This window comes from Cyclopterus lumpus, chromosome 12 (assembly GCF_009769545.1).
Source record: "Cyclopterus lumpus isolate fCycLum1 chromosome 12, fCycLum1.pri, whole genome shotgun sequence".
NCBI lineage: Eukaryota > Metazoa > Chordata > Actinopteri > Perciformes > Cyclopteridae > Cyclopterus > Cyclopterus lumpus.
Genome location: NC_046977.1, coordinates 17,738,071 through 17,762,275, shown reverse-complemented (window position 1 = coordinate 17,762,275; position 24,205 = coordinate 17,738,071). Strand labels below are relative to the sequence as shown.

The following is a 24,205-nucleotide window of genomic DNA, read 5'->3' as shown; positions in this document are numbered from 1 at the left end:
CCCCCCAACTTGTCCCTCAGATATAACCAGGTAAGAAAGGAACGGAGGAAGATAAAGGTGAGAAAGGCCACGGGTCTAGGCGACATCAGCTCAAAGCTCCTCAGGTCCTGTGCAGACCAGCTGTGCGGGATAGAAGCACGTCTTCAACATGAGCTTGAAGCTGGGGATAGTACCACAGCTATGGAAAAACAACCAGTGGTACCAGTACCAAAGACCGGCGGACTTCCAGTGTCTCTAATGTCCCAATTGATGAAGACCCTGGAGAGGTCTTTGTACATCACCACCTCCTGGTGAGCTCATATTTGGACCCGCTTCAGTTCGCCTATCAATCGGGCATCGGGGTGGATGACGCGGTCATCTACCTCCTTCACAGAGGACTTTCTCACCTGGGAAAGGCTGCAAGCACTGTGAAAGTCATGTCTTTCGACTTCTCCAGTGCCTGCAACACCATCCAGCCTTTGCTTCTGAGGGACAAGCTGTAGCAGACCGGGGTGGACCACCACTATGCACGGATCCTGGACTCCCCCACCGACCGTCCACAGTATGTGCGGATTACGGGAATATGAGTCAGACCTGGTGTCCTGCAGCAGAACGGTTTTGATGATTCCATTCCGTTCTTGTTCCCACAAGGAACCGTTCTGGCCCCATTCCTCTTCTCCATATACACCTCGGACTATAAACACAACTCTGCTAACTGCCCCCTGGAAAAGCTCTCTGATGATTCTGCAATTGTCGGCCTCATTTCCGCCGGTGATGACAAGGAAAACAGGGAACTGAACCTTTTATAGGATGGTGCCAGCGGAACCGCCTCCAGATAAACTTCAACCAAAGAGCTGGTGGTGGAATTCCGCCGGAGCAAACACTCTCCTCCGGAACCAGTGAACATCCAGGGAATGGACATTAAGATTGTAAAATCTTGTACCTGTGTGTTGACTTGAACAATAAACTGGACCGAGTGCAGGGGACACTCATGAGGACCCTTTTCCGACATGACATGTGTGTGTGTGTGGGGGGGGGGGGGGGGGGGGGGGGGCATCTTCTATGGAGTGGTCTGCTGGAGCAGCAGCATCTCGACAGCTGACAGGAAGAGACTAAATAAACTCATCAAGAAGGCCAGCAGTGTGCTGGGGTGTCCTCTGGGTACGGTCGAGGTGGTGGGAGACGGGAGGATGACGGCTAAGCTATCATCCCTGATAAATCTTTTTTCTTTTTTACTATGTCTGTAAATACGTGAATCTTATCTTATCTTATCTAACACGGTGAAATATTCAAATCCGCTTTTGACTTATTTTAATCTCAATTCTCAATCTACAGTTTAGAATAAAGTGCAGTGGATGTAAACAAAGGGCGGCCGTACAGCGGAACTTTGTAATGACTGTCACGTGGGCAGGTCAGTGTTCGTTGTTTACCGACGACAAAGGTTGGTTTAATTGCAAGAAACTGACACATTTCTAAAAAATATGGCGAAAAAGAAAATGAAAGAGAGTACGATTTTAGTAGAACACGTTTATCTTAATCGCCTGTCGAGAAACAGACTGAGAACCGCTGACAGGAGCAGAGGGAACACTTTGCTCACTTTACTTTGTCCACAAAGTTGTTTTGCTCCGGGACATGTTGGCAGGACATCGTATTCCTATAGGATGTGCTATATTAAACAGCAACACATTTTCATAGGCTTATATTTAGTGGGAAATACTCTTTACTCTACATTTACAGATTCAGATTAGTAATACAAACTATAATCAACAAATAATTGAAGATGCATTTTAAATCAAGCCAACCGGCCAACCCAGAGGGAAGGGTTGTGTTTAGATTCATGTATATATAATTCCCGAAGAACTTTTTTAACACATAATGGTTTCCCTGCTTCTGTCTCAATCCTCAGCTATCAAGCTTGTGCGTTGGTTTGTACATGATAAAGTGCTCCACTTTTATCAGATCTGATTAAGACAATCTGAGGTCTGACCTTCCTGTAACCTCAGAGACAACAGAGACAGACAGAATGAATTATTCATCCTCAAAAGTACTGATTATTCTTTTCACAAACAGGCTTGTCCTCAACAAAAGATTTGAATGAGATGTTAGTGCCACTTAAATGCATGTGTACATGTGCATGTGTGTGTGTTTGTATGTGTGTGTCCTCAGTGAACCAGCTGAATGGGTGTGTTCTCAGCTCAGGCACAGAGGAATGTCAGGCGTGGTTGTCAGTGTTGCCTAACACAAAGCAGCTCTGCTTTCAGTCTGACACCTATGACAACCAGCGGCTGTTTTACCAACAGCAGGGGGGAGTGTGTGTGTGTGTGTGTGGGGGGGGGGGGGGGGGGGGGGGGGGGGGGGGGGGGGGGGGGGGGGGGGGGGGGGGGGGGGGGGGGGGGGCATCAAAGTTTAAATTTTTATGTTTTCAGTATCACATCGAGCCTGTCCTTAAGAAAACCAATAACAGCATTGGCAGTTGGTTCCAAAAATGACCCTGATACTCAAAAGATGACTGTGTTTTCACCTTAAAGGGACAGTTTAGATGTTCTGAAGTAGGGTTGTATGAGGTACTTATACGAGTGTATTACCTACAATAGTTCGACACGCCTCCAGAAACAGACACCCAGAAATAAAGTCTTGTGGCTTTGAAAAGAGAGTCCAGATAATAAACTGTGGTGATCCACGTACCCATCAGCATCAGATATGTGCTGGGGAAAAATATAATAGATAGATAGATAGATAGGAAAAGAAAGAAAAATGCTAGATTATCAGTTCAGTTCTTTAATAAACAATCATCAGTGACGTCAGAGGTGAGAACAGGAAACCAATACGCCTCAAGGGAGGAGGACATTCCTGAATGAGTTACAATAGTTGCATTTTGGTGCACTCCATCTCCAAAAAATGTTGGGAAGAGAGAGAGAGAGAGAGAGAGAGAGAGAGAGAGAGAGAGAGAGAGAGAGAGAGAGAGAGAGAGAGAGAGAGAAGAAATAGATAACTCGCAAACTTTCTTCTTGGTCCTCTACTAGACGTCACGTTTCCCTCTACTCTAACCTGCCTGTTCATCAGCCCGAAACACGCGCTCAGGTAAATCAACAACTTCTCTGCGTGCGTGCTTGTGTGCGTGCGTGAGTCTGCGGCATCACGCCCAGGTGTAGCCCCGGATCCACCCACAAGGCAAACTCCTGTCGGGGCAGAACACTGCAGGCTGTCAGTCGGCAGCAGAGCAGCGCGGAGGGATCACTTGACAAGGTAAGAGGCGGATGATTAACCGGGACGCCGCTCGGCGGGTTCGAACCCTCACCCTCAGTGCAGAGCTGCTGTCATCTGAGAGAGAGTTCACCGCACGTTTTCCTCCCCGGTGCCGGGGTCGATGGCGGTGGTAGAAGAGCGGCTTGAGTTTTGAGAGGGGAAACCTGCTAGAGACAAATTAATCACAGAAAAGTACTTCACAGTCTCACTTTGATCATTGTAAACCCAGTGGGCCACAGAGGCACACTGGTGATACCTCAAATAGTGTGTAGTGTTGCATAATATCCTTCTGAAGAACATTGACCAAAGTAAAAATATGTCCTGTCAGTAGAAGAGCACAATTGTGTAGGGAAGAGGATTAGGGCCACATGTGACTTCTGACACATGTGGCCCTAATCCTGACACACAGTCAGTGTGAACTTCCAATTTCCCAAAAGTGTGGATACTCCCGTCCGCTCCTCTGTTCATGTTTTGGGCACAAAGTTCCAGTGAAGGGAACATGTTAATGCTACAGCAAACAATGTTATTTGAGACACTTTTCAACGTGACAGTGTTCCTGTGCACAAAAGACAGCAGGCTCTAAAGCGGGGCATTCAAACTGCTTGGAATGTCGTTGGTTCCCATGTCCTGAGGATCAGTGATATTGAGGTGCCTGCAAAGAGCATCAGGATGTCTGTGCGGCGCCAAATGTGGCAAATGAAACTTCCATTTTTCCCAACGATGAAATATATTGTTTTGTCTTTAAGTGCCTCTCAGTCCAAGGGCGAGTCTGACTGTACTCTGCACTGTGCTCCGATAAGAGGGCTGCAGAAGGGAGACTTTATCTTTATTTCAGCTGGGCGGGTGGCGGTAATGTCACTTATATTAGCACCACATGCCGCCATGGTGTCAGTTGTTCGTTAATTAGTGACAATAAAAACAATAACAGCGGCAGAAAAAAAACATGGCAGGGTACAGCTTACATGTGTTTGGACAAAATAGCAAGTCAGGGAAAATTGTTTTGTGTTTGTTAGCGCTGGTTTGATACAGGTCAAATAAATAAAAAAAACAGTCCAGTCAGTCAGTCCAGCTCCATTAATGATTTTCATGAGGAAGCTTATAGTTTTAGTTTCACAGTGCAACTAAAGGACTAAATATTACTAAGGAGTTGGTGGGAAACCAACCTCAAAACACATCGACTATCGGTCTGATGGCGTTTTAGCCTGAGGGTGCAACGGACGGTATTTCTAGGGTTCTGATGGAGCTGTATGATTATAATGGAGTAATAATGTTGCAATTTGTCTCCTTGATATATAAAAAGGCAACTGTTTGCGGACACATTAGCCGGAGCAACTTTCTAGGCTAATATATGGATTTACGCCCCGTAAACTCTTCCCAGTCTACAGTACGTATCGCCAAGTCCTCGGAGCTTGTTGCCACAAGGTGGGCCGTGAGAAATCTAATGTGTTACGTTACCAATGAACTATCTCCATGACACGAATTTGCTGTAGCTGCCTGAATAAATGGCGGGTTGGAGCCAATACAAGATCAAGTGTGACTGAATGAATAATACACAACGCAAGAAAGAGAGTACACAACTGCTACAATGGCAACGCCAAAACAGCTTGTTATTGCGTTGTTCAGCGCCTGAGCTAGCTAATTCATTGCTTCTGGAGCTAACTTTGCAGTCTTGACCGCTCGCTGGCAGGAGCAATCAGCCATTTTATAGCGTGACCTAAAGCAGAAAATGTATTGTGCTTTGTTCTATTTTAACGCTCTCCGAAATGTATTGAGTTAGAAATTGCTAGCCTAGTGTTGCAGTGTTAGCGAGTCATAGAAAGCAGCTAAGTAGACTTTGTGGATGTTTGTGTGTGTCTCAAGGTAACTGACTGTCAACCTGCATTCTGATGCATTTAAAACATTGCTGTGACGCTAATGTCTCACCGAACTTCTGCAGGCAAACAGAGGAGTCAGTCATGCATGTTTAAGAGTTTTTCAACGCTGTGGAATGCTGAAAGCCCGACTTCATATCAGCTGCTAGCATCTCTGGCTCTTTCGACAGTTTTTCTATTTATCTTCACGTCCATCTTTTTATGCTCTAATTGTCTTTATCGCCCTCTTTTTCCCATATGTAATATAATGTCTCGATTCACTTGTCCGTTTTGGTTGTGACTCTTCCTTTTATTTATTTCCTCTTTTTCACTTTCTTATTTCTTATTTTAATTGTTTGGTAATTGCTTATTTTCGTTTTGAGAGATAATGATGAACTCTATGTACTGCCACACCTCTCGACATCCGCTCTTTGAATTTGAGTGACTGATTGATTTCTTTTTAAATATGTGCACAATGTACCTGTTTAAAATGTGGAGTGTGTCATTGAGCGTGCACACTGAGGGAAAGCATTAATCACAATATCTGTGCTTTTAATTATACACTGTGCAGCAAATGTGAAGTTCAGAAGACCAGAACATATATATACATATATATATATATATATATATATATATATATATATATATATATATATATATATATATATATATATACGCACACAGCTCTCTGACTCTGATACACACCCTCTCTCTCCCTCCCTTTAATGTGTTTTAATGGGACTACATTCTTTCCCTTGACTCAGTTAACCAACCAGACCAACGAGAAAACCCAACTGTGCTCTCTCAGTTTTGCCCAGCACACACCCAACTCTCTCTCTTTTACTCAATTGCAATTAAATTCAGTCCAATTTTAAATGTACTGAAAATGTATGTGCAATAAGCAAAGATCTACTAAAATAAAGAGCTGTGTAACATTACAATATTGTAATGAAAAAAAAATACAATTGGTAAAAGTAAAGTTTCAATAATGAACAGAAAAAAATTATTTGGCTTTTAAAGATATCTGTATTAGGCTTATGTACACACAAGTAAAGATCATTTGACATTTTAAACAATGCGTTAAAATTTGTAACAAAATCTATAACAAAATAATACAAAAAAGTGAGCACAGTGCAACTGCTAGGATGTGTATATATACGGTTTCTTTGTACAGAGATAGACAGTGTCTCTACTCAGTGCAGGTATACGCAGATGATGTGTCAGTCTTCACGGTGGTTTTATTCCTTTGGTTGTCCTTTTCCTCTAAAAAGCTCACACTTCCTGCTGCTGTGTTTGCACATTGCTGTAATTCACCTAGAAATGTGGAAGCTTTTCTTTACTGGCCGTGCGTTCTAAATAGTTTTTGTGTTCATAATTTGTTCCTTTGCGTGGCAGCCTCTCCCGATGGCAAGTCTGAGTTTGTACATCGTCAGACTAGTGTTGGGTCAGTTACAGTGGGAAGGTGTTCTGCCACTGTGTATTCTCTGTTGAAGGCCAAACAGCATTCCAATTTGGTTTTGGCTCATGAACAGAGAGTCCTAGAACCAGAGGGCTGACAGGGAATCTCTCTGGAGTTTTCCTTTAGGCGAGGGATTTGTTTTAGGTGGTTACAAAATTCCAATGCTCTCTTTTGAATTTTGATAAATAGTGTGTATCATTCTAATTCTGCTCTGCATGCATCATTTTGTTTTTTTCCCATTGATGCGATACCTGCAATCAGTAGGCATTTGAGGTCAGTGATAGCTAGGGCGATCCCAGAAATGGCAGACAGTTCTAATGCACTTGACAATTCATCGATGTATTGAAGCTGGTTGGACTGGAAGCTGTGTATAACCTGCTAGCTGTAAGGAAATAATTACGTGTGCTTTTTTACTGATCTTTGCATTGATATTGTGATATCATAGGTTTTCCCCCAACACCTCATTCCAACACTTTGTAAAAATTACATTAAATATAAAACTAAGTGATAACTCCCCCAATGTCAGCACTGTTGGCTCCATCAGCACTGTTGTTGTTGTTTGTACTTTTGGCATCTTGAGCACAGTCAGCCGTCACTATGTTGAGAGCATGTGGAGGCAATAGAAGTGCTCTGAATTTTGAATTTACCAACTTTTAATAACCAATCGTGGTGTAACGAAATGATCTATAGTGATCCCCCATCGTGGTTTTTCCCGCATGGGAACCCCAGATTAATTACCCAGTTTAACCATCATAGCATGAAATAAAGTTTTACTGATCATGCTCTCTAGTTGTCGATCCCTGATAATATTACATTGTGAACAACTACTCTGTGTTGAAAAATTACAGGAGAGATAGTAACAATGGCAGGACTGCTAACGTAAAGAGGTTCTATTCAGTTCCATAATGATGCGTTCAGGTTCTGTTTAGTGAAAATTAGTATTGGGCTAAGGTAAATTATAACGCTATCATCACGTTACGTCCTTTTTGTCTTTTGTGCTGATCCAATCTGAAATTGGTCACTCCAATCAGTGATACGATCCGAAACCGTGAGTTTAATAATCCGTTGAGCCCCTAATAAGCAATGAGATCATAGATGATGTCATTGTTTTTTGAAAACCTCTATCTCTTTCTGCAGATACCTGTGTGTGTGGGTGTGTGTGTGTGTGTGTGTGTGTGGGCACACATTCACAGAAACCTCCATTACCTCAGCATTTAGCTATGTCATAAAAGTAGAAGATAGGAAACACAGGGCGGCTGTACCTCAGGAGATAGAGTGGGTCGTCAGCTTATCTGAAGATTGGCGATTTGATCCCTGACTCCTCCCTTCTGCATGTCAAAGTGTCCTTTAGAAAGATGCTGAACCCCAAATTGCTGCCGAAGGGTGTGCCATCCAGGTGTGTGAATGTGTTGGTGTGAATATGGAAAATGTTGGCATGTAAAGTAAAACAAAGTATATTCAAAAGGAGCTATCTAAATGCTAGTCTGTTTACCATTTTCTGTTGTTCAGATATGTTCAGTATGAATACTTTGTCTGATCTGTTGATATAAGCCATTTTCCAGAGAGAGGAGCAGCTGTGAATTCAAGTGATCAGAATTGTGCGCGGGTTATCTAAACATTCTCACACTGACAGTAAGACAAGCATGTAGTGTTGCATGTTCCTTCATTGCTGTGCGATGCGTTTTTGTTCAGGGTGTTGTCAGCTGTCATCATGGTTTATAAGGAGTAAAGTATGTCTGTGTGCCTTCATTCTCTTCATTCTGTTCTTTTCATGTTTGCAGAAGTGATCACAGATGTCCCAACCCAGACACAGGGTAGATACCTGGACCTAATTAGATCTGCTGTATGCGGAAGTCGGTCACAAAACTCTTTCAAACATTTTATTTACATCAGGTTGTTTTTGCAAAATGGGCACTGACAAATATACTTCTAGGAAACGCTAGATTTCTAAGTTGTGTATCGGTAATTTAAGGAACATTAGAGTAATCTATATCTGTAATGGCACAAAATGATTAATATCTCAATTCAAACTAACACCCATGCGTTAATGTAAATAAGGTCTGTGGTGTTTCAGATTACATAAAATGTATCAAAAAATACAAAACTCTGCCACTCCTCAAATCCAGTAGGGTTCAGTAGTTGTTGGGCACATGGTTGTTAGGTGGGTATGGCAAGTCTCATTTCCTATATGTACATTGTACATTTATTTATTGATCTCCTTCTGAAGACGTGAGGAAGACAAGCATGGCTCTTTAAAGCAGTACAAGTATTTAGCTTGTGCCTCCCCAAAGTTTTACTGAACAAGCCATCTATTGTGCCGCATTCATTTCCATTATAATACAAATGTCAAGTTGTCTGGTATGAGGAACACCCCGAGGTGGCATCTGGTGCCCATCAATCATTAACGCATTGAAATTTATGTGGAGCAGGAGAAAGTTCACATAATGCTCTAAAAAAGCCTCTCTGTTTCAGTCCATTAGCCACTGTGCTCTGTGTTACAAGACATTAATACACAGTTTTATTCTGCAAAGGAACCATTAACAAAGTCAGTTTGACATTTGGTTTTCTTGCATTTCTGATAATCAGCTTGCTTGCAGTAATTACATATTTAGCTGAATACATTCAGCTTTGAAAAATGTAAATTAACTGTTCTAATGGAGCATGCACCAGCTTTCCCCAAAAATGATTGGGAAAAATCTGTGTAGAAATGTAATCAAAGATATTAAAAATAACAAGCTAAGTGTTGAGTAATTAACCTTAGTTTTACAAAGACATGCTAAGTCATTATTACAAAAAAAATCTCTATAAATAGATCCTGTAACTGCGGATATCTGTCGGAAATCAAACAGGATTTTGGTATCGGACCTATGCAACCTCAGAACTCATTATTATTAAGTATGAGGATATGCAATCTGGTCCATCCTTGCATCTCAAGTTGCTAATCAGACCAGCGCACGGAAAACAAAAAATCTGGGCTCGGATATCCGCTGGCTCCTCCAGAACCCCAGAAATACTGAGTAAATTGTGAATTTTCAGTCAAGTATTACTCAACTTCCTGATTGGTAAGATGAATAAGACTTCAATCACTCATCACCGAAAACTAAAGCGGACCATGCAGCCTACTGGTCGCTAGCATTGCACATGTTGGATTTTAGTACCGGACCAATATGAGAAGCTCATAAGAATCTGAGTGTGTCACAATGTCGCAAAATGCAACTCGACAATGGCTCGTGGGAAAGGAGGGAAGGTGGCTGGAGATGGCATGTATGTCAGGAATGAGGGTGTGAGCCTTGAACTGCAGTCTGTCACAGACACGCAAAATAGTTTGCAATGTTAACATCACATACTTCCGATCATTTCCATTTGTGTGTGCGTGTGCGTGTGACTTGGTCAACTCACCTGTAAATGATAGCTCCCTGTTGAACTCCATGACGTGTTCCGTGTACTTATCATTGTGGTGTGTAATTCAACTATCGTTTTTTAATGCAGGCTGTAATCTGGACTTTAAATGGCGTGTAGAGGATGTCAAGTCTTTTGACTTCCTCGAAGTAGTTTAACGTAAAGGTAGAGACATTACTTTGTTTCTTGGCCCTTACATACTGTACGATAACAGCATTCTGACACGCTTACACAAGTAGGAAATAGTGCAAGTAGAGACAGGTCATCAACTTGTATCATGCGTCCGCGCTGTTCCCGAGTCAGAAGAAAGAAATGTGTGACTTGATTCAATTTTAATTAAGTGAGTCAACATCGTTGTAAACCTGCAGACTGATGCCATGTCTCACAGTGTTATCGAGAACAACTGGTTTCGCAAGGGTTCTCTCACCATCCTTGCTTTTGTGGATTGGTAGCCGAGGTTTTCGTTGAGTGTCTGGGTCTTTCAGGTGTTATTAGCCTGTGCAAAGCTCCAGCGCAGTGCAAATGGCACATTTAACATTTACAGTGTGTGTGGAATCAAAAAGAAGTGGGTAGTTATGAGGGATGTCACCAGAACCCATATTTCGGTTCCAAGTCGATGCCAAAATTCTGAATTTGTGATGGTACTCGTTTTTCCACAGAACTACCAGAGGTACCGGGGGATAATGGTTTGAGACTACCAGCGCCCTGTCGTTCAGGAATGATGAAACACTTCCCTGATAATGCTACATTGTAAACAACATATCAGTTTTGAAATTATTTAAATTAATATTCGCTGTTAGCAGCCGGTGGGCAGCACAGTACAGACAGTGACATCTCTAGTAGTTACAATAAGAGAAACCCACCATAGCTGAACAGACACATTCACCCTAAGAGAGAACAGCCCACTATGTTTTGATTGACATGTCTTCTCTGGGCAGCTTGGCAACAAAATTGGAAAATACATAAAAACAAAGGCAGATCTCAAAACATGACATCCAATCCATCTGCAGTGCAGAGAAGGATCCCAGGGATTTGTAGTTGTAGCCTTGAATGAACAAAGTCTCAGGAGGGCCCTTCTGTTACTTAGACACACAAATCACAGCGCAGTCGGAGTTTAATAAACCCTTTCAACTACCTACATTAGTTTCTGCGATTTGAATTAACTGGAAAATGAAAAACCAGATCATGACCTTCAAGAGTGTTTTGAAACGCAACACTGGCATGAAGGTCAGAGAGAACACTAACTCTCACATGAAACCTGTTTTTGATGTACTTTGTAAAATCAGAAACAGAAGCACGTCGACATGAAATAACTCCTGGAATGCATTGAACGTAACAGATTTATGGTGCTTTATGTCATGAGACATTTGCACTTTCCAGATTACCCATGATTCACCGAGACCCGATAATTTAAAGGAAATACCCTGGTTAATGGTTTGTGGAGAAGGCAGAACGTGCGAGGGACACAGTTACATACATTATACACAGTTCTGTAATTCTCTTTTCCAAACAACATACACTTATTCCTGCAAACTGGCGTGTTATCGCACTGATCTCATCTGAAAGCTTCTCATTATGTTTCTGCACTGAAAGCCTTTCATCCCATTTCATCAGCCTTCCCCACCTTAACATAATGTTCAGGCCAAACAGTTTAGATGTTGGGGTCATCAGTGTGTTTTGGAGCCCATTTTCTACATCTTCTAATTTCTCCTGCTAATGGACGCCCGAGAGTCCTAATTATTCATCTCAGTCATTTCAGAACTGCCACCGAGCATCTCCTGAAATGCGTCTCAGTGCATTTTTGCATTTTATAGCTCCTTGTTTTGTTTTTTTTCCTCCAAGTTTTAATGAGTGTTGTTTTGCATTATGCAGTACCTCCAGGCTTCAATTTGGCATCTGGGAAAGTTGGCTTGACTCCAAGACTGTGGTCACCCAGTGCTTATTACTCATTAAGCCTCGTCGGAGGGCCGAGTGGGTGCAGGCTGGGTGGGTGCTGGGTGGGAGCTGCAGTGCTTGGAGAGTGGATGATGTTGTTGTTTTTGTCGATGTTCTAGTTACGAAAGGGAAGAGTTGAGAAAGTGAAAGAGTTTGAAAGTCTTCATGTATGCACATCACTCTACTGTTTGTCTGGCTCCAGGCTTTCCTTTTCTGTATACAATAGGACTGGAGAATTATGGAAATTATCATTATGATCATTTCATTTTGCTTCTACGGTTTTTTTGGTCTTTGACTTTCTGTGCAATATCAAAGCAAATAGATTTGTTTAATTGTCACGTTAAGCTTTTGGACGAATGACAGACACTCTCTTTTTTTTATGGTGGGGACAATCGTGCATGATTGGCTGCTTTTGGCCCATAATCATGCAACGCTATCATGTGTGATCTCTTTTCCTCTACGCGTTTGATTTATGTGTGTGTGTGTGTGTGTGTGTGTGTGTGTGCAAAACAGCTGTGTTGTGCCAAACCTCAAATAGATTGTGTACACAATGTGATGTTGTGATGTTACCAGAACGCGTCAAATTGTATGTAATAAATCCAACATATCTGTGATGTGCGAAGGCACAGTTTGCCACTGAAAATGAAAATCCTGAGAAGGAAATTCCTCGTTTCTTTGGCTGCAACTTGGTGCCAAATTGGTCTTCTGGTTTTAAAGGAAGGCACTTTAGAAAGTGACAACATGGCGTGGGTAATAATGAACATTTTCTCTTGCTGTCTGCTTTCCCAGGCGGCAGGAACTGGTCTCTCTGTTCTGTTGAAAACAGAAAATGATTGTGTGAAAAGAGAGACAGAGAGGTGTGATCTCAAACTTGTGTACTTGTTAAATACCGAGGAACTGGTTCGGCTCTGCTTCAATTAACAGGGCAGGAGCAAAGACGGGGAGCAAATACAGGAGAGGTGCTGTGTTGCTTATTCACCGTATCGTTGCGTACGGACAAACTGGTTTGACTGTTTTTCCTACAGAGAGCGACGGAGAGGGAGAGCTCTGGATTTACAGGTAGCAGCACATATTAAGGGTTTCCCACAGTCCCAAAAAAAGAAGTGGTTAGTTTGAGGTGCTACAGCAAATTGAACACAATTTGAATAGCCCAAATGTGTTTATTATTTTGGGTGTAAGAAAAAAAGTAATATAATAGACCCAAAGTTTTTCCCTCGTGCATTTTCGTTGCCAGCTTGGAGGCATCGGGTTTTCAGGTTGCCCGTCCATCCGCCCCATTCTCGTGAAAGCGATATCTCAGGAACGGCACAAACCTGGATGAACTGATTAGAATTTGGTGGTCAAGGGTCACTGTGACCTCTCAAAACCTCATAACTCGAGAATGCATATGGAAACTGCAACTTCACTTGGTTGGCGGAGGCAAACGGCCACGAGGCGGTAATTCGTAGAGCCGGTGGGGAACATTTATTCATTCGGTCGGGTATGCAATGACCTCTCGGTAAAACCCAAACTGTCAAAAGGCCGCTAATATCCACTGACGTTTTGGCAGCGCACCGGTTGTTGCTGTTGGCGTATCGGCTTGAGTCTCGCTCGGTGTGCCTTCATGAGTGCAGTTTGAGCGTCATTGGAGGAACTTGAGCAACCCAACATATCTTTTGATATGACATGCATGTTGTGTGTTATTTGTGTAAACATAATTTAATTTTTTCAGTGTTTAGTGAAGCCAGGGCTGTCAGCTTGAAACATTCTTGGTCAGGTAATGAGCCTGCAGGGCGTCTCCTCCCACTGGATCAAAGTGCACCAGCACACCAAGTGACATACCACAGCTGTGAGTCATGAGCAAGGCATGCTGGGGAGGGGTGATGCGCACGCACGCACGCACACACACACACACACATGGTTATCATGACAGTCAAGATCCACAGACCTCTGACCTCTGAGAAGATGGACAGATGATAAGATATTATTTATTATATATATATATATATATATATATATATATATATATATATATATATAAAGCATGTCTATAAAATCGTATAAACTGTGAAGAAATTATACAAATGATTTTCAAATAGCTGCACATTAGCTAGACAGTGTGAAGACAGGCCTAAGTAAATGACAACAGGCGACACAGTGATTCCTAACTTCCTGCTTCCTAAAAACGAGCTCATCTGACTGCACAATGTTATTTGTTCAAACAGGGAGAGTCTGTAGTGTCTCATCTGAAAGGAATGGGACGCTCCTCTGAGTTTCTCAGGGAGGAAAAGTCACTCTTATCAGTGAAGTTGTGCTTTGACTGAATGTCCGATGACATACTGAAGGATTCAGGGACCGTCAGGCTATTCCCTGGTGAGGGAAATAAACAGTAGTACTTTAACGCAAAGCTACACTGATCAATGTGTTTGTATATGAAACAACTTGTAAAATGTGGCTTTCAGGCCGAGCCGGTTTGGTTGAGTAAAAACTAAGCTCGGTTAGCGTGACGCTTCAGTCCACAGCGAGCTATTCCCCAGATCACAGGCCCGATTTCCATCAAATGAGCTGAATCCCCTGTAAATATTCATGCTCCCGAGAGGAAGAATCCCATTATGTGTGGTGATTCGACATTAATTGCAGCTCCCTACATGATGACAAAATTAAAATTAAAAAAGCAAGTGATACAAGAAATATTCAAATGTAATTTGCCTTTACAGCCTTTTAACGACACCCTGAGGACATTTACATTTTTGTTAGTTTCGTAGTCCAATACTTTTTTCCCGTATTTTGCAGTGTATTGACCACTGCACCATCTGGCAGGGTTTCAGATTCATAATCTTGTTTCATTCAATCATGTGTGTGTTTGAGGGATAAAGGGACAGCAGAAACAAGGCCTGAAAAGAGCAAAGTCAACAAATAGGGAGAGAGAGAGGGCTGCAGACCTGCAGGGAGGCTCCGCCCTCCCCATACCTGCCAGCTTTTCAAGGTGTGTCTGACTTGGCGTCCTGCCAGACAGCAGGCCCCACCCAGACACTCCCTGGGGTGGGAATTAGGACTCTTATGACTTGAGTGGGGGGGGGGGGGGGGGGGGGGGGGGGTTGTAAAGACTTGAACTTTGTGATCCAATAACGCAACCTCCGGTTACGCGTGGTTTGTTGTTCCTCACCGCTGACTTCCCCAACTGTTAGTTTGTTTATATTGAGATGAGCTTCTTCTTTTTTTCAAGCCTAAATGTGGAACATTTTATTATTTCGTTCATCTTGTTTTCTTTTGTAAGTCTAGGACTCATGCCTTCATTTCTAGCTTGTGTTTTAGTTTTTTTCCTCTCTCACACACACACACACACACACGCACACATACACACACACACACACACACACACACACACAAACACACACACACACACAGAGGTTGAGTAAACTTATCAATCAGGCACAGAAACCCTGACAAGCTCTGGCCGGACATTAACCAGCAGTCTCTCTCTCTCTCTCTCTCTCTCTCTCTCTCTCTCTCTCTCTCTCTCTCTGCTTGTCCATTCTGGTCAGTGGGGAGGTTGTAGTTAGGGTCATCTCCATGTACACAGTAGTGCCCCCCCCCTCCCCCACTAACACACACATACACAGGAACCCCCCTGTGGTCTTAGCTCAGTCAGGCAATGAGTTTTGAGTCACCATGAACACCTCTCTCTCTCCGGGTCCTGCAGTGAGTATTTTAGAAACCTTTTACAGCTCAGCAGCTATTAAAGCATTTAGTGTGTGCGTGTGCGTGTGTGTGTGTGTGTGTGTGTGTGTGTGTGTGTGTGTGTATGTATGTATGTATGTATGTATGTGTCTGTATTTATTATATATATATGAGTATTGTTGATTTTACATATGAAGTGCAACACACTGCATTTCATACACATTAGTTGGCGTTAACACAAATATATATTTACTTTATATTTTAAGGAATTGGCATTTAATACATTTGTAAAAGTCCTTTTTAAAACAATATGCCTAGTCTATTTACAGTGTTATTAAACAAGTAGCCAGAGTACACCTGTGTTGAAGCCTGTGGCGCCCATGTTTCACACAACAAGAGGTATTTAGAAATATTCAGCTCTTATAACCAAAAATGTGATTTGTTCATAAAATTATGCTCTTTTACTTTTATTTGTCAACTCTGCTGTCTAAACTCCTCTGGCCTTCCATTTACAGACTCGTCTAAAGTAAACACTTCAGACGAGTCTGTAACAGCAGGACGAGGTCTCTGGTTTTGGGAATGCTGTTCGTTAAAGGAAGTTTTTATGTTTTCATATGGAAACCAACATTTGACTTTGGACTAAGTGATACAGTATGCTGCATTCTATGAGCAGAGGAATGTTTCATTTTCAAAACCTTGAACGATGTCAGGTTAGGTTACTCCGACAGTTAAACCCTGTCTCATAGAAATTACATTTGTACACTACTGATTTGTGTTCCAAATTGAAACAAATGAGCAGCATAGAAACATAATTTCATTGGAAACGGTTTTATAATGAGATTTTTCTTTTTTTAAAGAAAGGACTTTGCTTGTTTTTTGTGTTACCTTACCTCCATCCTCCTTTTAACAGCTAGAATTTCCACTCTCTGCTCCCTTAAACTCCTGTCAGCACATGTAATCTTTCTCAGAGGGATTAAAACACAATGGACTTGTTTTGATTGCATTTAATCAGACAACACAGGCTCACTGTGTCATGAAAACCCAGCCCACTCATGTTGTGAATAGAGCCACTCATACGGCGAGTGAGGGAATTAATTGCCTGCTGTCCATCTGTAGTTTTTATGAATATGTATGAAGATTGATTTCCTCCTTTAAGATAAAACCCGTACATAGGAGCCACCCGGGTTAGCTGCTTCAGCGCAGTCTCACAATGGCTCTCTGTGATGGGCTTTGAACAGTGGTGGGTGGGAAGCTCCTACCGGCTCCGAGTCTGTTCAGTAGGCAAACTCGTGTTGTGGTTAACAACACCTCCGAAAAACACTGAGCATTTCTGATGCTATATACTATAGAGGACTTTGACGTTTCAGTGTTGAAACCAACTTAAGAGTTCTCGAATCGCTTCAATAAGAAGAGACATTAAGGTTATGTAGTTTTACTTTTTCTTTTTGGGATTAGTTGTGACAAAGTCAGCCCAGGCATTAGATATATCAGATTGTGTGGTTCTATCTATCTCACAGTCTATCTCGAGCTCATTCCACTTCAGATTTCAACCATGACTTCCACAGAGCGAGGTAATCCATCACAGTCAAAGCTGGCAGAGAGTCATATTTCTACATCACCCCCACCTGACAGGTGGACATGGAAGTCTCCGCCAAGACACACTAGTTGGGATCGAGGGGAAAGCTCACATTCTGGAAAGTGAAGCCAATGCGGAAGTGCTTTAAACTTGCATTCTCTCTACTGACCAGCAGAGGGCGACTCCTCTGGCTGTATGAAGAAGTCCGATTGTATAGAAGTCTATGAGAAAATGACTCTACTTCTCTCCTGATTTATTCCCTCGGTAAACATTATAAAGATGACTTTATGATCTCAATCTCTAGTTTCAAGTCAACATGATGTTCATATCGTAAATTATGGTCCATTTAGAGTCAAAGAGATCATAAAGCAGGTATTCTTTAGGGAGGGGCTACCTTGTAATTGACAGGTCAATGTCACGGCGTTTTCTGGTCTGGGAGTTGTCCGGGTTTTCGTCATAAAACTTTAACCCTTTCACAGTTTGTGTTCAGTTGATAAAAGGTAATTGTAACATTTTGGTTTCCTAAAAATGTCTTAGTACTTAGCTCCACCCTCTTGTGTCACTTCTGGTTGCAATGGCCAAAATGCTTAACTCAAGGCTTCTCAACTGTAGTCAATAAACCGCTGGGTGACGTCACGCTGCCTATGTTCACTTCAGATTTTTTGACCATTGGATTTTGATTTAGTTAAAGTTTAAATTGCAGGATGTCCTTTGGACGAAAGGCCTTCTACAACCAAAATGCACATTTAGAATAGAGGTTGAGTGTATTCATTATAAAGACGTTTTCACTAACACTCCCAGAGGTGTTTGGTTGCCCGAGCTGCTGGTTGTGAAACACAAGGCAGGTTTACTGTATGACGGTTACTGTGATGAAATACTCATTCATGGCTCTCTCTCTCTTTAAAGACCCAAGAATTCCAAAGAAACAGGGAGGACTTATCCTGCTACCAACTACGGCAGCTGATAGAAGACAACGTTCACGTCCTACAATCCCCCTTCACTGAGGAGCAACAGGTAAATGATGACATCATTACTAACTGAAGTGTATGAACCCTTATTACTTTGGACTTGCCAACCGCTGAGAGTACTACAGGAAAACATCATTCTATAGGATTTTTAGTGTTTTTTTAATGATACACATTTTTTAAGTAGAATAAACAGTGCTATAGTAATACAACATATGTATATCTTTTTTTAACTCACAATGGGGGAAGTCAAATCAACTCAGAAAACAGGAAAGAATCTATATAAACATTCACGTTACGGCACACAACACATAAATAACAGCATAAATAGCCTGTTTGAGACATGATTAACACCTAAAAGATGTCACTTCTAAAGACCACGTCTAAAAGTGTCTGTCAAAACCATCCGTCCGCTGCTGGAACAAAAGCCCTTTTGAGGCATCCTTAGTCACTCACTGAATGACGGACTCATCCATTCTTTATGTGACTGAGCTTTGTACAAGTTCAAACTCATGGCCCCCGACCATGGCTCTGGGTATCAGCAGACCACGGCTCTGTCCGTGGTGCTGAAGTAGCAGATGGATTTGTATTTGCGACTTTTTCTCAGAGTCTATGATTTGTCCTCTTTTTTTTGTAGGGTATTGCCTTCGTTAAGTGTCACCCAAAAACTTTTGAATCTGGGCCTGCAGTCGGCGGTATAGTGGGGATACAAAGGGGGATACAATGCGTCCTGAGGGGCTCATGTTTTAGTTTTATTATAGTGTCAAAACTGTTTCTTATGGAGCCTGACAAAGTGGAGACAAGAGGTCATCTAAGAACCAAGCCAAGGTTGGATTGTACGTTTAAAAAAAAACATTATATTGTGCATTATAACCAATACAAAAACAAACGGTACAGAAGGTCCGTCTCTGTTAGAGTCTTACACATGTTCTACATTTTATGTATTAAGCGCTGCAGCGACCAGAGATAACGAAATACTCTGCAAGTGACGGCAACATTTTCCAGGTGGACAGATTTTATGGAAACACTTTACTTTACGCTTTAATGAGTGGAATCCCTGCTAATGTAACTGAAGGTGGACAGAATAGTTTTCACTATAATCGGACACATGACGCCTCCAGTGAAAACAGTTAGATGATTATCACCGGTGTAGCGGAGCCTTCAAGTGTCATTCTGTCTTTGCTGACGTTGAAACTCATTGGAATTCTTTTTTACTTTTCCCACCGTATGATTTTTTTTTAAACACTGATCTTGGCTAGAGGGCACAGGGCTAATTGCTCAGCATTGCCTTAACTGTTTTCCCCCTTGGGTTTTTTTTTCAAAAAGGGATTTGTTTTTATCGGCCCTCTCTTTGTGCGTTTCTCTTGATCCTTCTCTCCATTTTTCTGCAGGGAATCTGCGTCCCTCTCTTTCCCTCGTCGTTGATCTCTCTGGAGGCTGTGTTCAGACAGACCGCTCCACAGTGTTTCTCTTTATTGAATACTTGTCATTTTTCAGAAGGCTTAGGAATAAAGGCCAAACTTTTAAACATCCCCCGAGAATTCAAATAAGACCTTTGTTGTTGGTTTGCCTCAGGTGACTCATGTTTGATGTAAATCTCCTCTAAAAAAAAAAAAAAGACGAAGAAAAGAAACACATCTGAAATGAGTAATGGCTGGAAAAGATTGTTAGCTCACAGCAAATTGTTTTGTTTTGACCTCCCCGATGTTTTTCTGCTCTAAATGGTCAAACTGGAAGAAAGCTTTGTCATTTTGCCAATTCTGCACTTACTTTGCCAACATATGATCTAACTAAGAGACATTTTTCTTAGTTAGTCAAACAAATATGCAAAAGAACCACAGACAGACAGACGGACAGACAGACAGACGGACAGACAGACAGAGGGTAGGGCGACCATCGTGTTCTGCCAGAATGACTCAGTCGGTCTGTTGTCTTTCTGCCCACAGCCGCTCACTGAGCGGACTCGAGTTCACACTCGCAACCCAATGAGACGTCACGACTCCAACTTTGTCTCTTGCTTTCCCCCCCCCCCTCTTGTCGGCCTCGTCTCCTTTTCCCCTCCTTGTCTGCCTCGTCTCCTTTTTCCCCCTCTTGCCTGCCTTGTCTCCTTTTCCCCTCCTTGTCTGCCTCGTCTCCTTTTTCCCCCTCTTGCCTGCCTTGTCTCCTTTTCCCCTCCTTGCCTGCCTCGTCTCCTTTTCCCCTCCTCTTGTCTGTCTTATCTGTTGATTCACTGTCGGTGTGTCCGTCTCTCCTCGCTCTCTTCTCCTCCAGCCGGTGATTCATCGCTCTCTTCTGCTTTACTCGACATGTTGCTACGTCTGACAAACGGAGACGGCAGACTACTGAGATGAGGTGTCATACGTTGTCGTATCAAGCACAGGACAGACAGACGCTCTGTGAGTGATGATGAATTATTTAGACTGGAGAGCCTTTAAAAAAACATTTAAATCGTGTTTCTATCATTCTATTTTTATTTCTAAAAGGATGTTGACATGCTAATATGTTACATGTATGTTAGCATGATAATCATATTAGCAGCAGATAAAGTCACTATAGCCATCATGTAAACACACAATCCTGGGTCAGTGATAATAATACTACCAATAATAATAATAATAATATTCTATATTCGTACTATACATTTAAAAATAAATACAAAAATAATTAAAAGTGGTAGGAATAAAGCAGGCATTTTACACTCACATTTTAGGTGTAATCTAAAGAATTTCTACAGATTTATAAGAGCCGGAAAACATTTTACACATAAAATGAATGAAAAAAAGTAAAGTGTTGAGACAAGAGTGTTAAAATGCATAAAAGGTCATTTGAAAGAAACACGTGGGACTCTGTGTAACATACATAAAGCGTTGTTTAAAAAAAAAGAATAGGCTTGGTGATGCGCTTTTAAGTGCTGCTGGAAAATGTCAGCAGAGGTTTTCTCGCTAACGTTTAATGCTTCACAAGCATAAACTGAGAAAAAAGGCGTTTTTTTTGCGGTTTGTGGCGGTTTTGTGGAACTAGAAACTAGAATGTGATGTTGGCCGGGCCTAAGCCGTTTAGAGCTCGACAAGTAAACAGACTTTAAAATCAATTCTGGAGGCTGAAGGCGGCCAGTGCAGCGTAGCTAAGACTGGAGAGATGTGGTCCCTCTTTTGTTCTTGTTTAGCAGTTTAGCAGCAGAGCTTTGGAGAAGTTACAGCAACTTGAGATTAATTCCTCTGCGTCCTGCGAGGTAGCAATTCAATTCAATTCAGTTTATTTTGTAGAGCCCAGAATCACAAATTACTAATTTGCCTCAGAGGGCTTTACAATCAGTAAAAAGAAAAACTCCCCAAAAAACAGAAAGATAACCCTTTCACAGGGAAAAAGGGAAGACACCTTCAGGAGAGCAACAGAGGAAGATCCCTCTCCCCGGATGGACAGAAGCAATAGATGTCATGTGTACAGCGATGAACTCAACTCAATGAACAGCGTTACAGAGTTACAACACATTCAATGAATATTTAAGTAGTAGGCATGGACCACAATCCAGACCTCCACTATCCAAGGAGGCGGGGCCACGGAAGCCGGCCTATTAGGCAGGAGGCATGTGTCTCAAGACAAAGTCGCCATTACCACATCACTGTTACCAAGCTTTCTGTCAATTCTTTTTTTCTTCCTCTCTCAGAATCAGGGTTCTGTGTGCGAGGAGAACACAGGTAGAAGAGGACTGCGGAGGTTTGCCGTTGTGAGCGAGGAGCTGACCTTTCGCCTCCAGCAGCTGCAGAGACGGACAGAGCAGGAGCTCAGCAGCATCCACGCACAGTGAGTCGGGACGTGTTGTGGGTTTGGGCTGCGATGGACTATCCCATTGGCCTGTTGAATGTTACATGTTTTGGGTTGTCACTCACACACAGACACACACACACACACACACGTATGGACATACAGTCCATATCTCGTCTTGAGGAGAAAATCTTGTCAAATTTGTCATAAACATGTCCGGACTTGAAGATGAACTGATCGGACTTCGGTGGTCAGAGGTCAAAGGTGACGTCCGTCTCATTGTCGCGATATCTCAAGAACGCCTTGAGCGACGTTCTTCATATCAGTCACAAACGTCCACCTGGACTCAAAGAGGAACTGATTACAATTTCGGAGGTCAAAGGTCACTCTGGGCTCACCTCCATCCCATTGTCATATCTCATAAAAAGTGCTAAAGGACACTTCAGCGGGGCGGATGCTGGCTGAGGGTTGAACCTGACTTTTGTGTGAAGGACAGTTTCTCGCTTTTATTTAAACCCTGGTGCCCTTTACAAATACATACAATTGTCCCAAAAGTTGGAAGCACTCCCTCGTAAAATATGATAGCAAAGATGTTGGGTCCTTAGAATATGCTTATGATTCTTAAAATATTGATTCTATAAGCAGGGCATACAGCGTGCATACAGGGTACTGAAATAGAGACAAATACACACCATAAATAAAAAAGAAATCTCTTTAGCTTTCACTCTTCAATCCTGGCTCTTCACATTGAACAAAGTCCTACATATTCCAAAACGTGATATAAATGGTTTTGGCAAACCCCTTACTTCCTCTTTCTGAAAGTATACTCTCGTCTCCACATAAATCGGGACCAAGTCATGTAATGTTTGAACTTGTAGGAGTAGGAGGCCGCCTCCGTGCTGGTTTGTGGGGTTTTGTCACAGAGCTGAAACACGGATGTGGGAGTTTCACTGTATCTCATAACGGCAGCAGGTTCTGCTCCGCCGGAGAGAACAACAGGATTGTGTGTGTGTGTGTCCACTAAATCTCTCTTGGTGAGCCTTTGAGCTCAGATTGATGTGTTACTCTCTGTGTACATGTACCCTTCCCAAAAGTCACGAATGAGCAAATCTTTATTTTATTTTATATTTGTATATTTCCTTGTTTGGTTGCATGAAGTACTGATCCGATACCAGTGATCAGGTTGATTAAGTAATGCCACACATCTCACTTCTGTTTTTCAACATCCCTATAGGCGTTTGCAAACTTAATTAAGACTGTTGAGAATGTTCATTACAATGCTTACATCCCATAATGACAGATACACCATGCATTTTCATGCAGGTTTTCTTACGCGACAAAAGGACTCGGTTAGGTGCAGGAAAAGATTGTGCTTTAGGGTCAAGTGCGTAAGTTACGTAATAAAAGTAAGGTACAATAAGTCAACGTGCACTTGGTTTCACACGGGACATGGACTTTGATCTCCTGCGTGAAGGTCCAGTGTTTGTTTGACCTGTGCAGACTTTCTCACAACTTATACTACGTCAGTTGCTCTAAGCGTCTCGTAATGACACGGAAGGGGGGGGGGGGGCGGAGGGGGGTTACATTGGAAGTAGTCTGAAGGCCGGTGCATTTTATACAGACGATAAAGGGTGCCTCCGTGCATCGGTATCAGATGCCGAGGGGAGTGAGAACGGTTTGGGACATTAGGCTTCCTACGTAAATAAACAGGTAGTGTTAATAAGTTTGGACAGATCTGAATGTAGATGTTGAAACTTGTTCCATAAAACGTGAGAAAGTGAAAGCTCCGGGTGAAGTTCCCGAGCAAAACACTCAGATGGTTATCGCTGGCTGCCGCCTCACCCTGTTGTTCACTCCTCTCCTCTGTACTCCTGCCATGAAAAGTCTGGCAGACCAACACTTCTACTGGTCTTGATTCTGTAAGACTAGGCAAGCTAAAACACATCTCGGGATTCAAGGTGTGCCAGCAGACACACACCCAGCCACACGCACACACACACATACGCACGTTATTCTGACACATTTCCAGGAAATCATCTTCTATTTCTCAGCAGCGTTGGTTCTCATCGCCAAGCGGTAGGCCCCTCTCACAAGCCTGGATCAAAGGCCTAATGAGTGGATTCTTGTCATACACGGACATGCCTCCATCATGTTGCCCTGCCCAACATGAGATCCACTTGGCTTACTGGAAGAAGACGTCACCTTGCTTTCATTTTGCTGTGGGTTTTCCTTGGCTTTAAGGGAGGCTTGTGAGGTAATGTCGGCCCCGAAGCACAGGGTTGGGCTTTGTGTGGGAAAAGAGGATAGAGACGAAATCGAGCAGCTTTCACGGCCATAAACGGTCCCTCGAAACTCTGCTCTCGTTCAGTTT

General features: G+C 42.5%; 1 protein-coding gene across 1 annotated transcript in view; it reads left to right on the top strand.

The window, feature by feature from the left end:
* The first annotated feature begins 504 nt into the window (after positions 1-504).
* Positions 505-24,205, top strand: part of LOC117740748 (myosin-13) — a 47,391-nt gene continuing 23,690 nt past the window's right edge. Inside the window, exons 1-5 of the mRNA XM_034547286.1 lie at positions 505-541; positions 631-750; positions 3,107-3,225; positions 18,011-18,118; positions 21,737-21,873. Of these exons, the coding sequence (XP_034403177.1) occupies positions 505-541; positions 631-750; positions 3,107-3,225; positions 18,011-18,118; positions 21,737-21,873 (521 nt within the window). The remainder of the gene's footprint in view (positions 542-630; positions 751-3,106; positions 3,226-18,010; positions 18,119-21,736; positions 21,874-24,205) is intronic.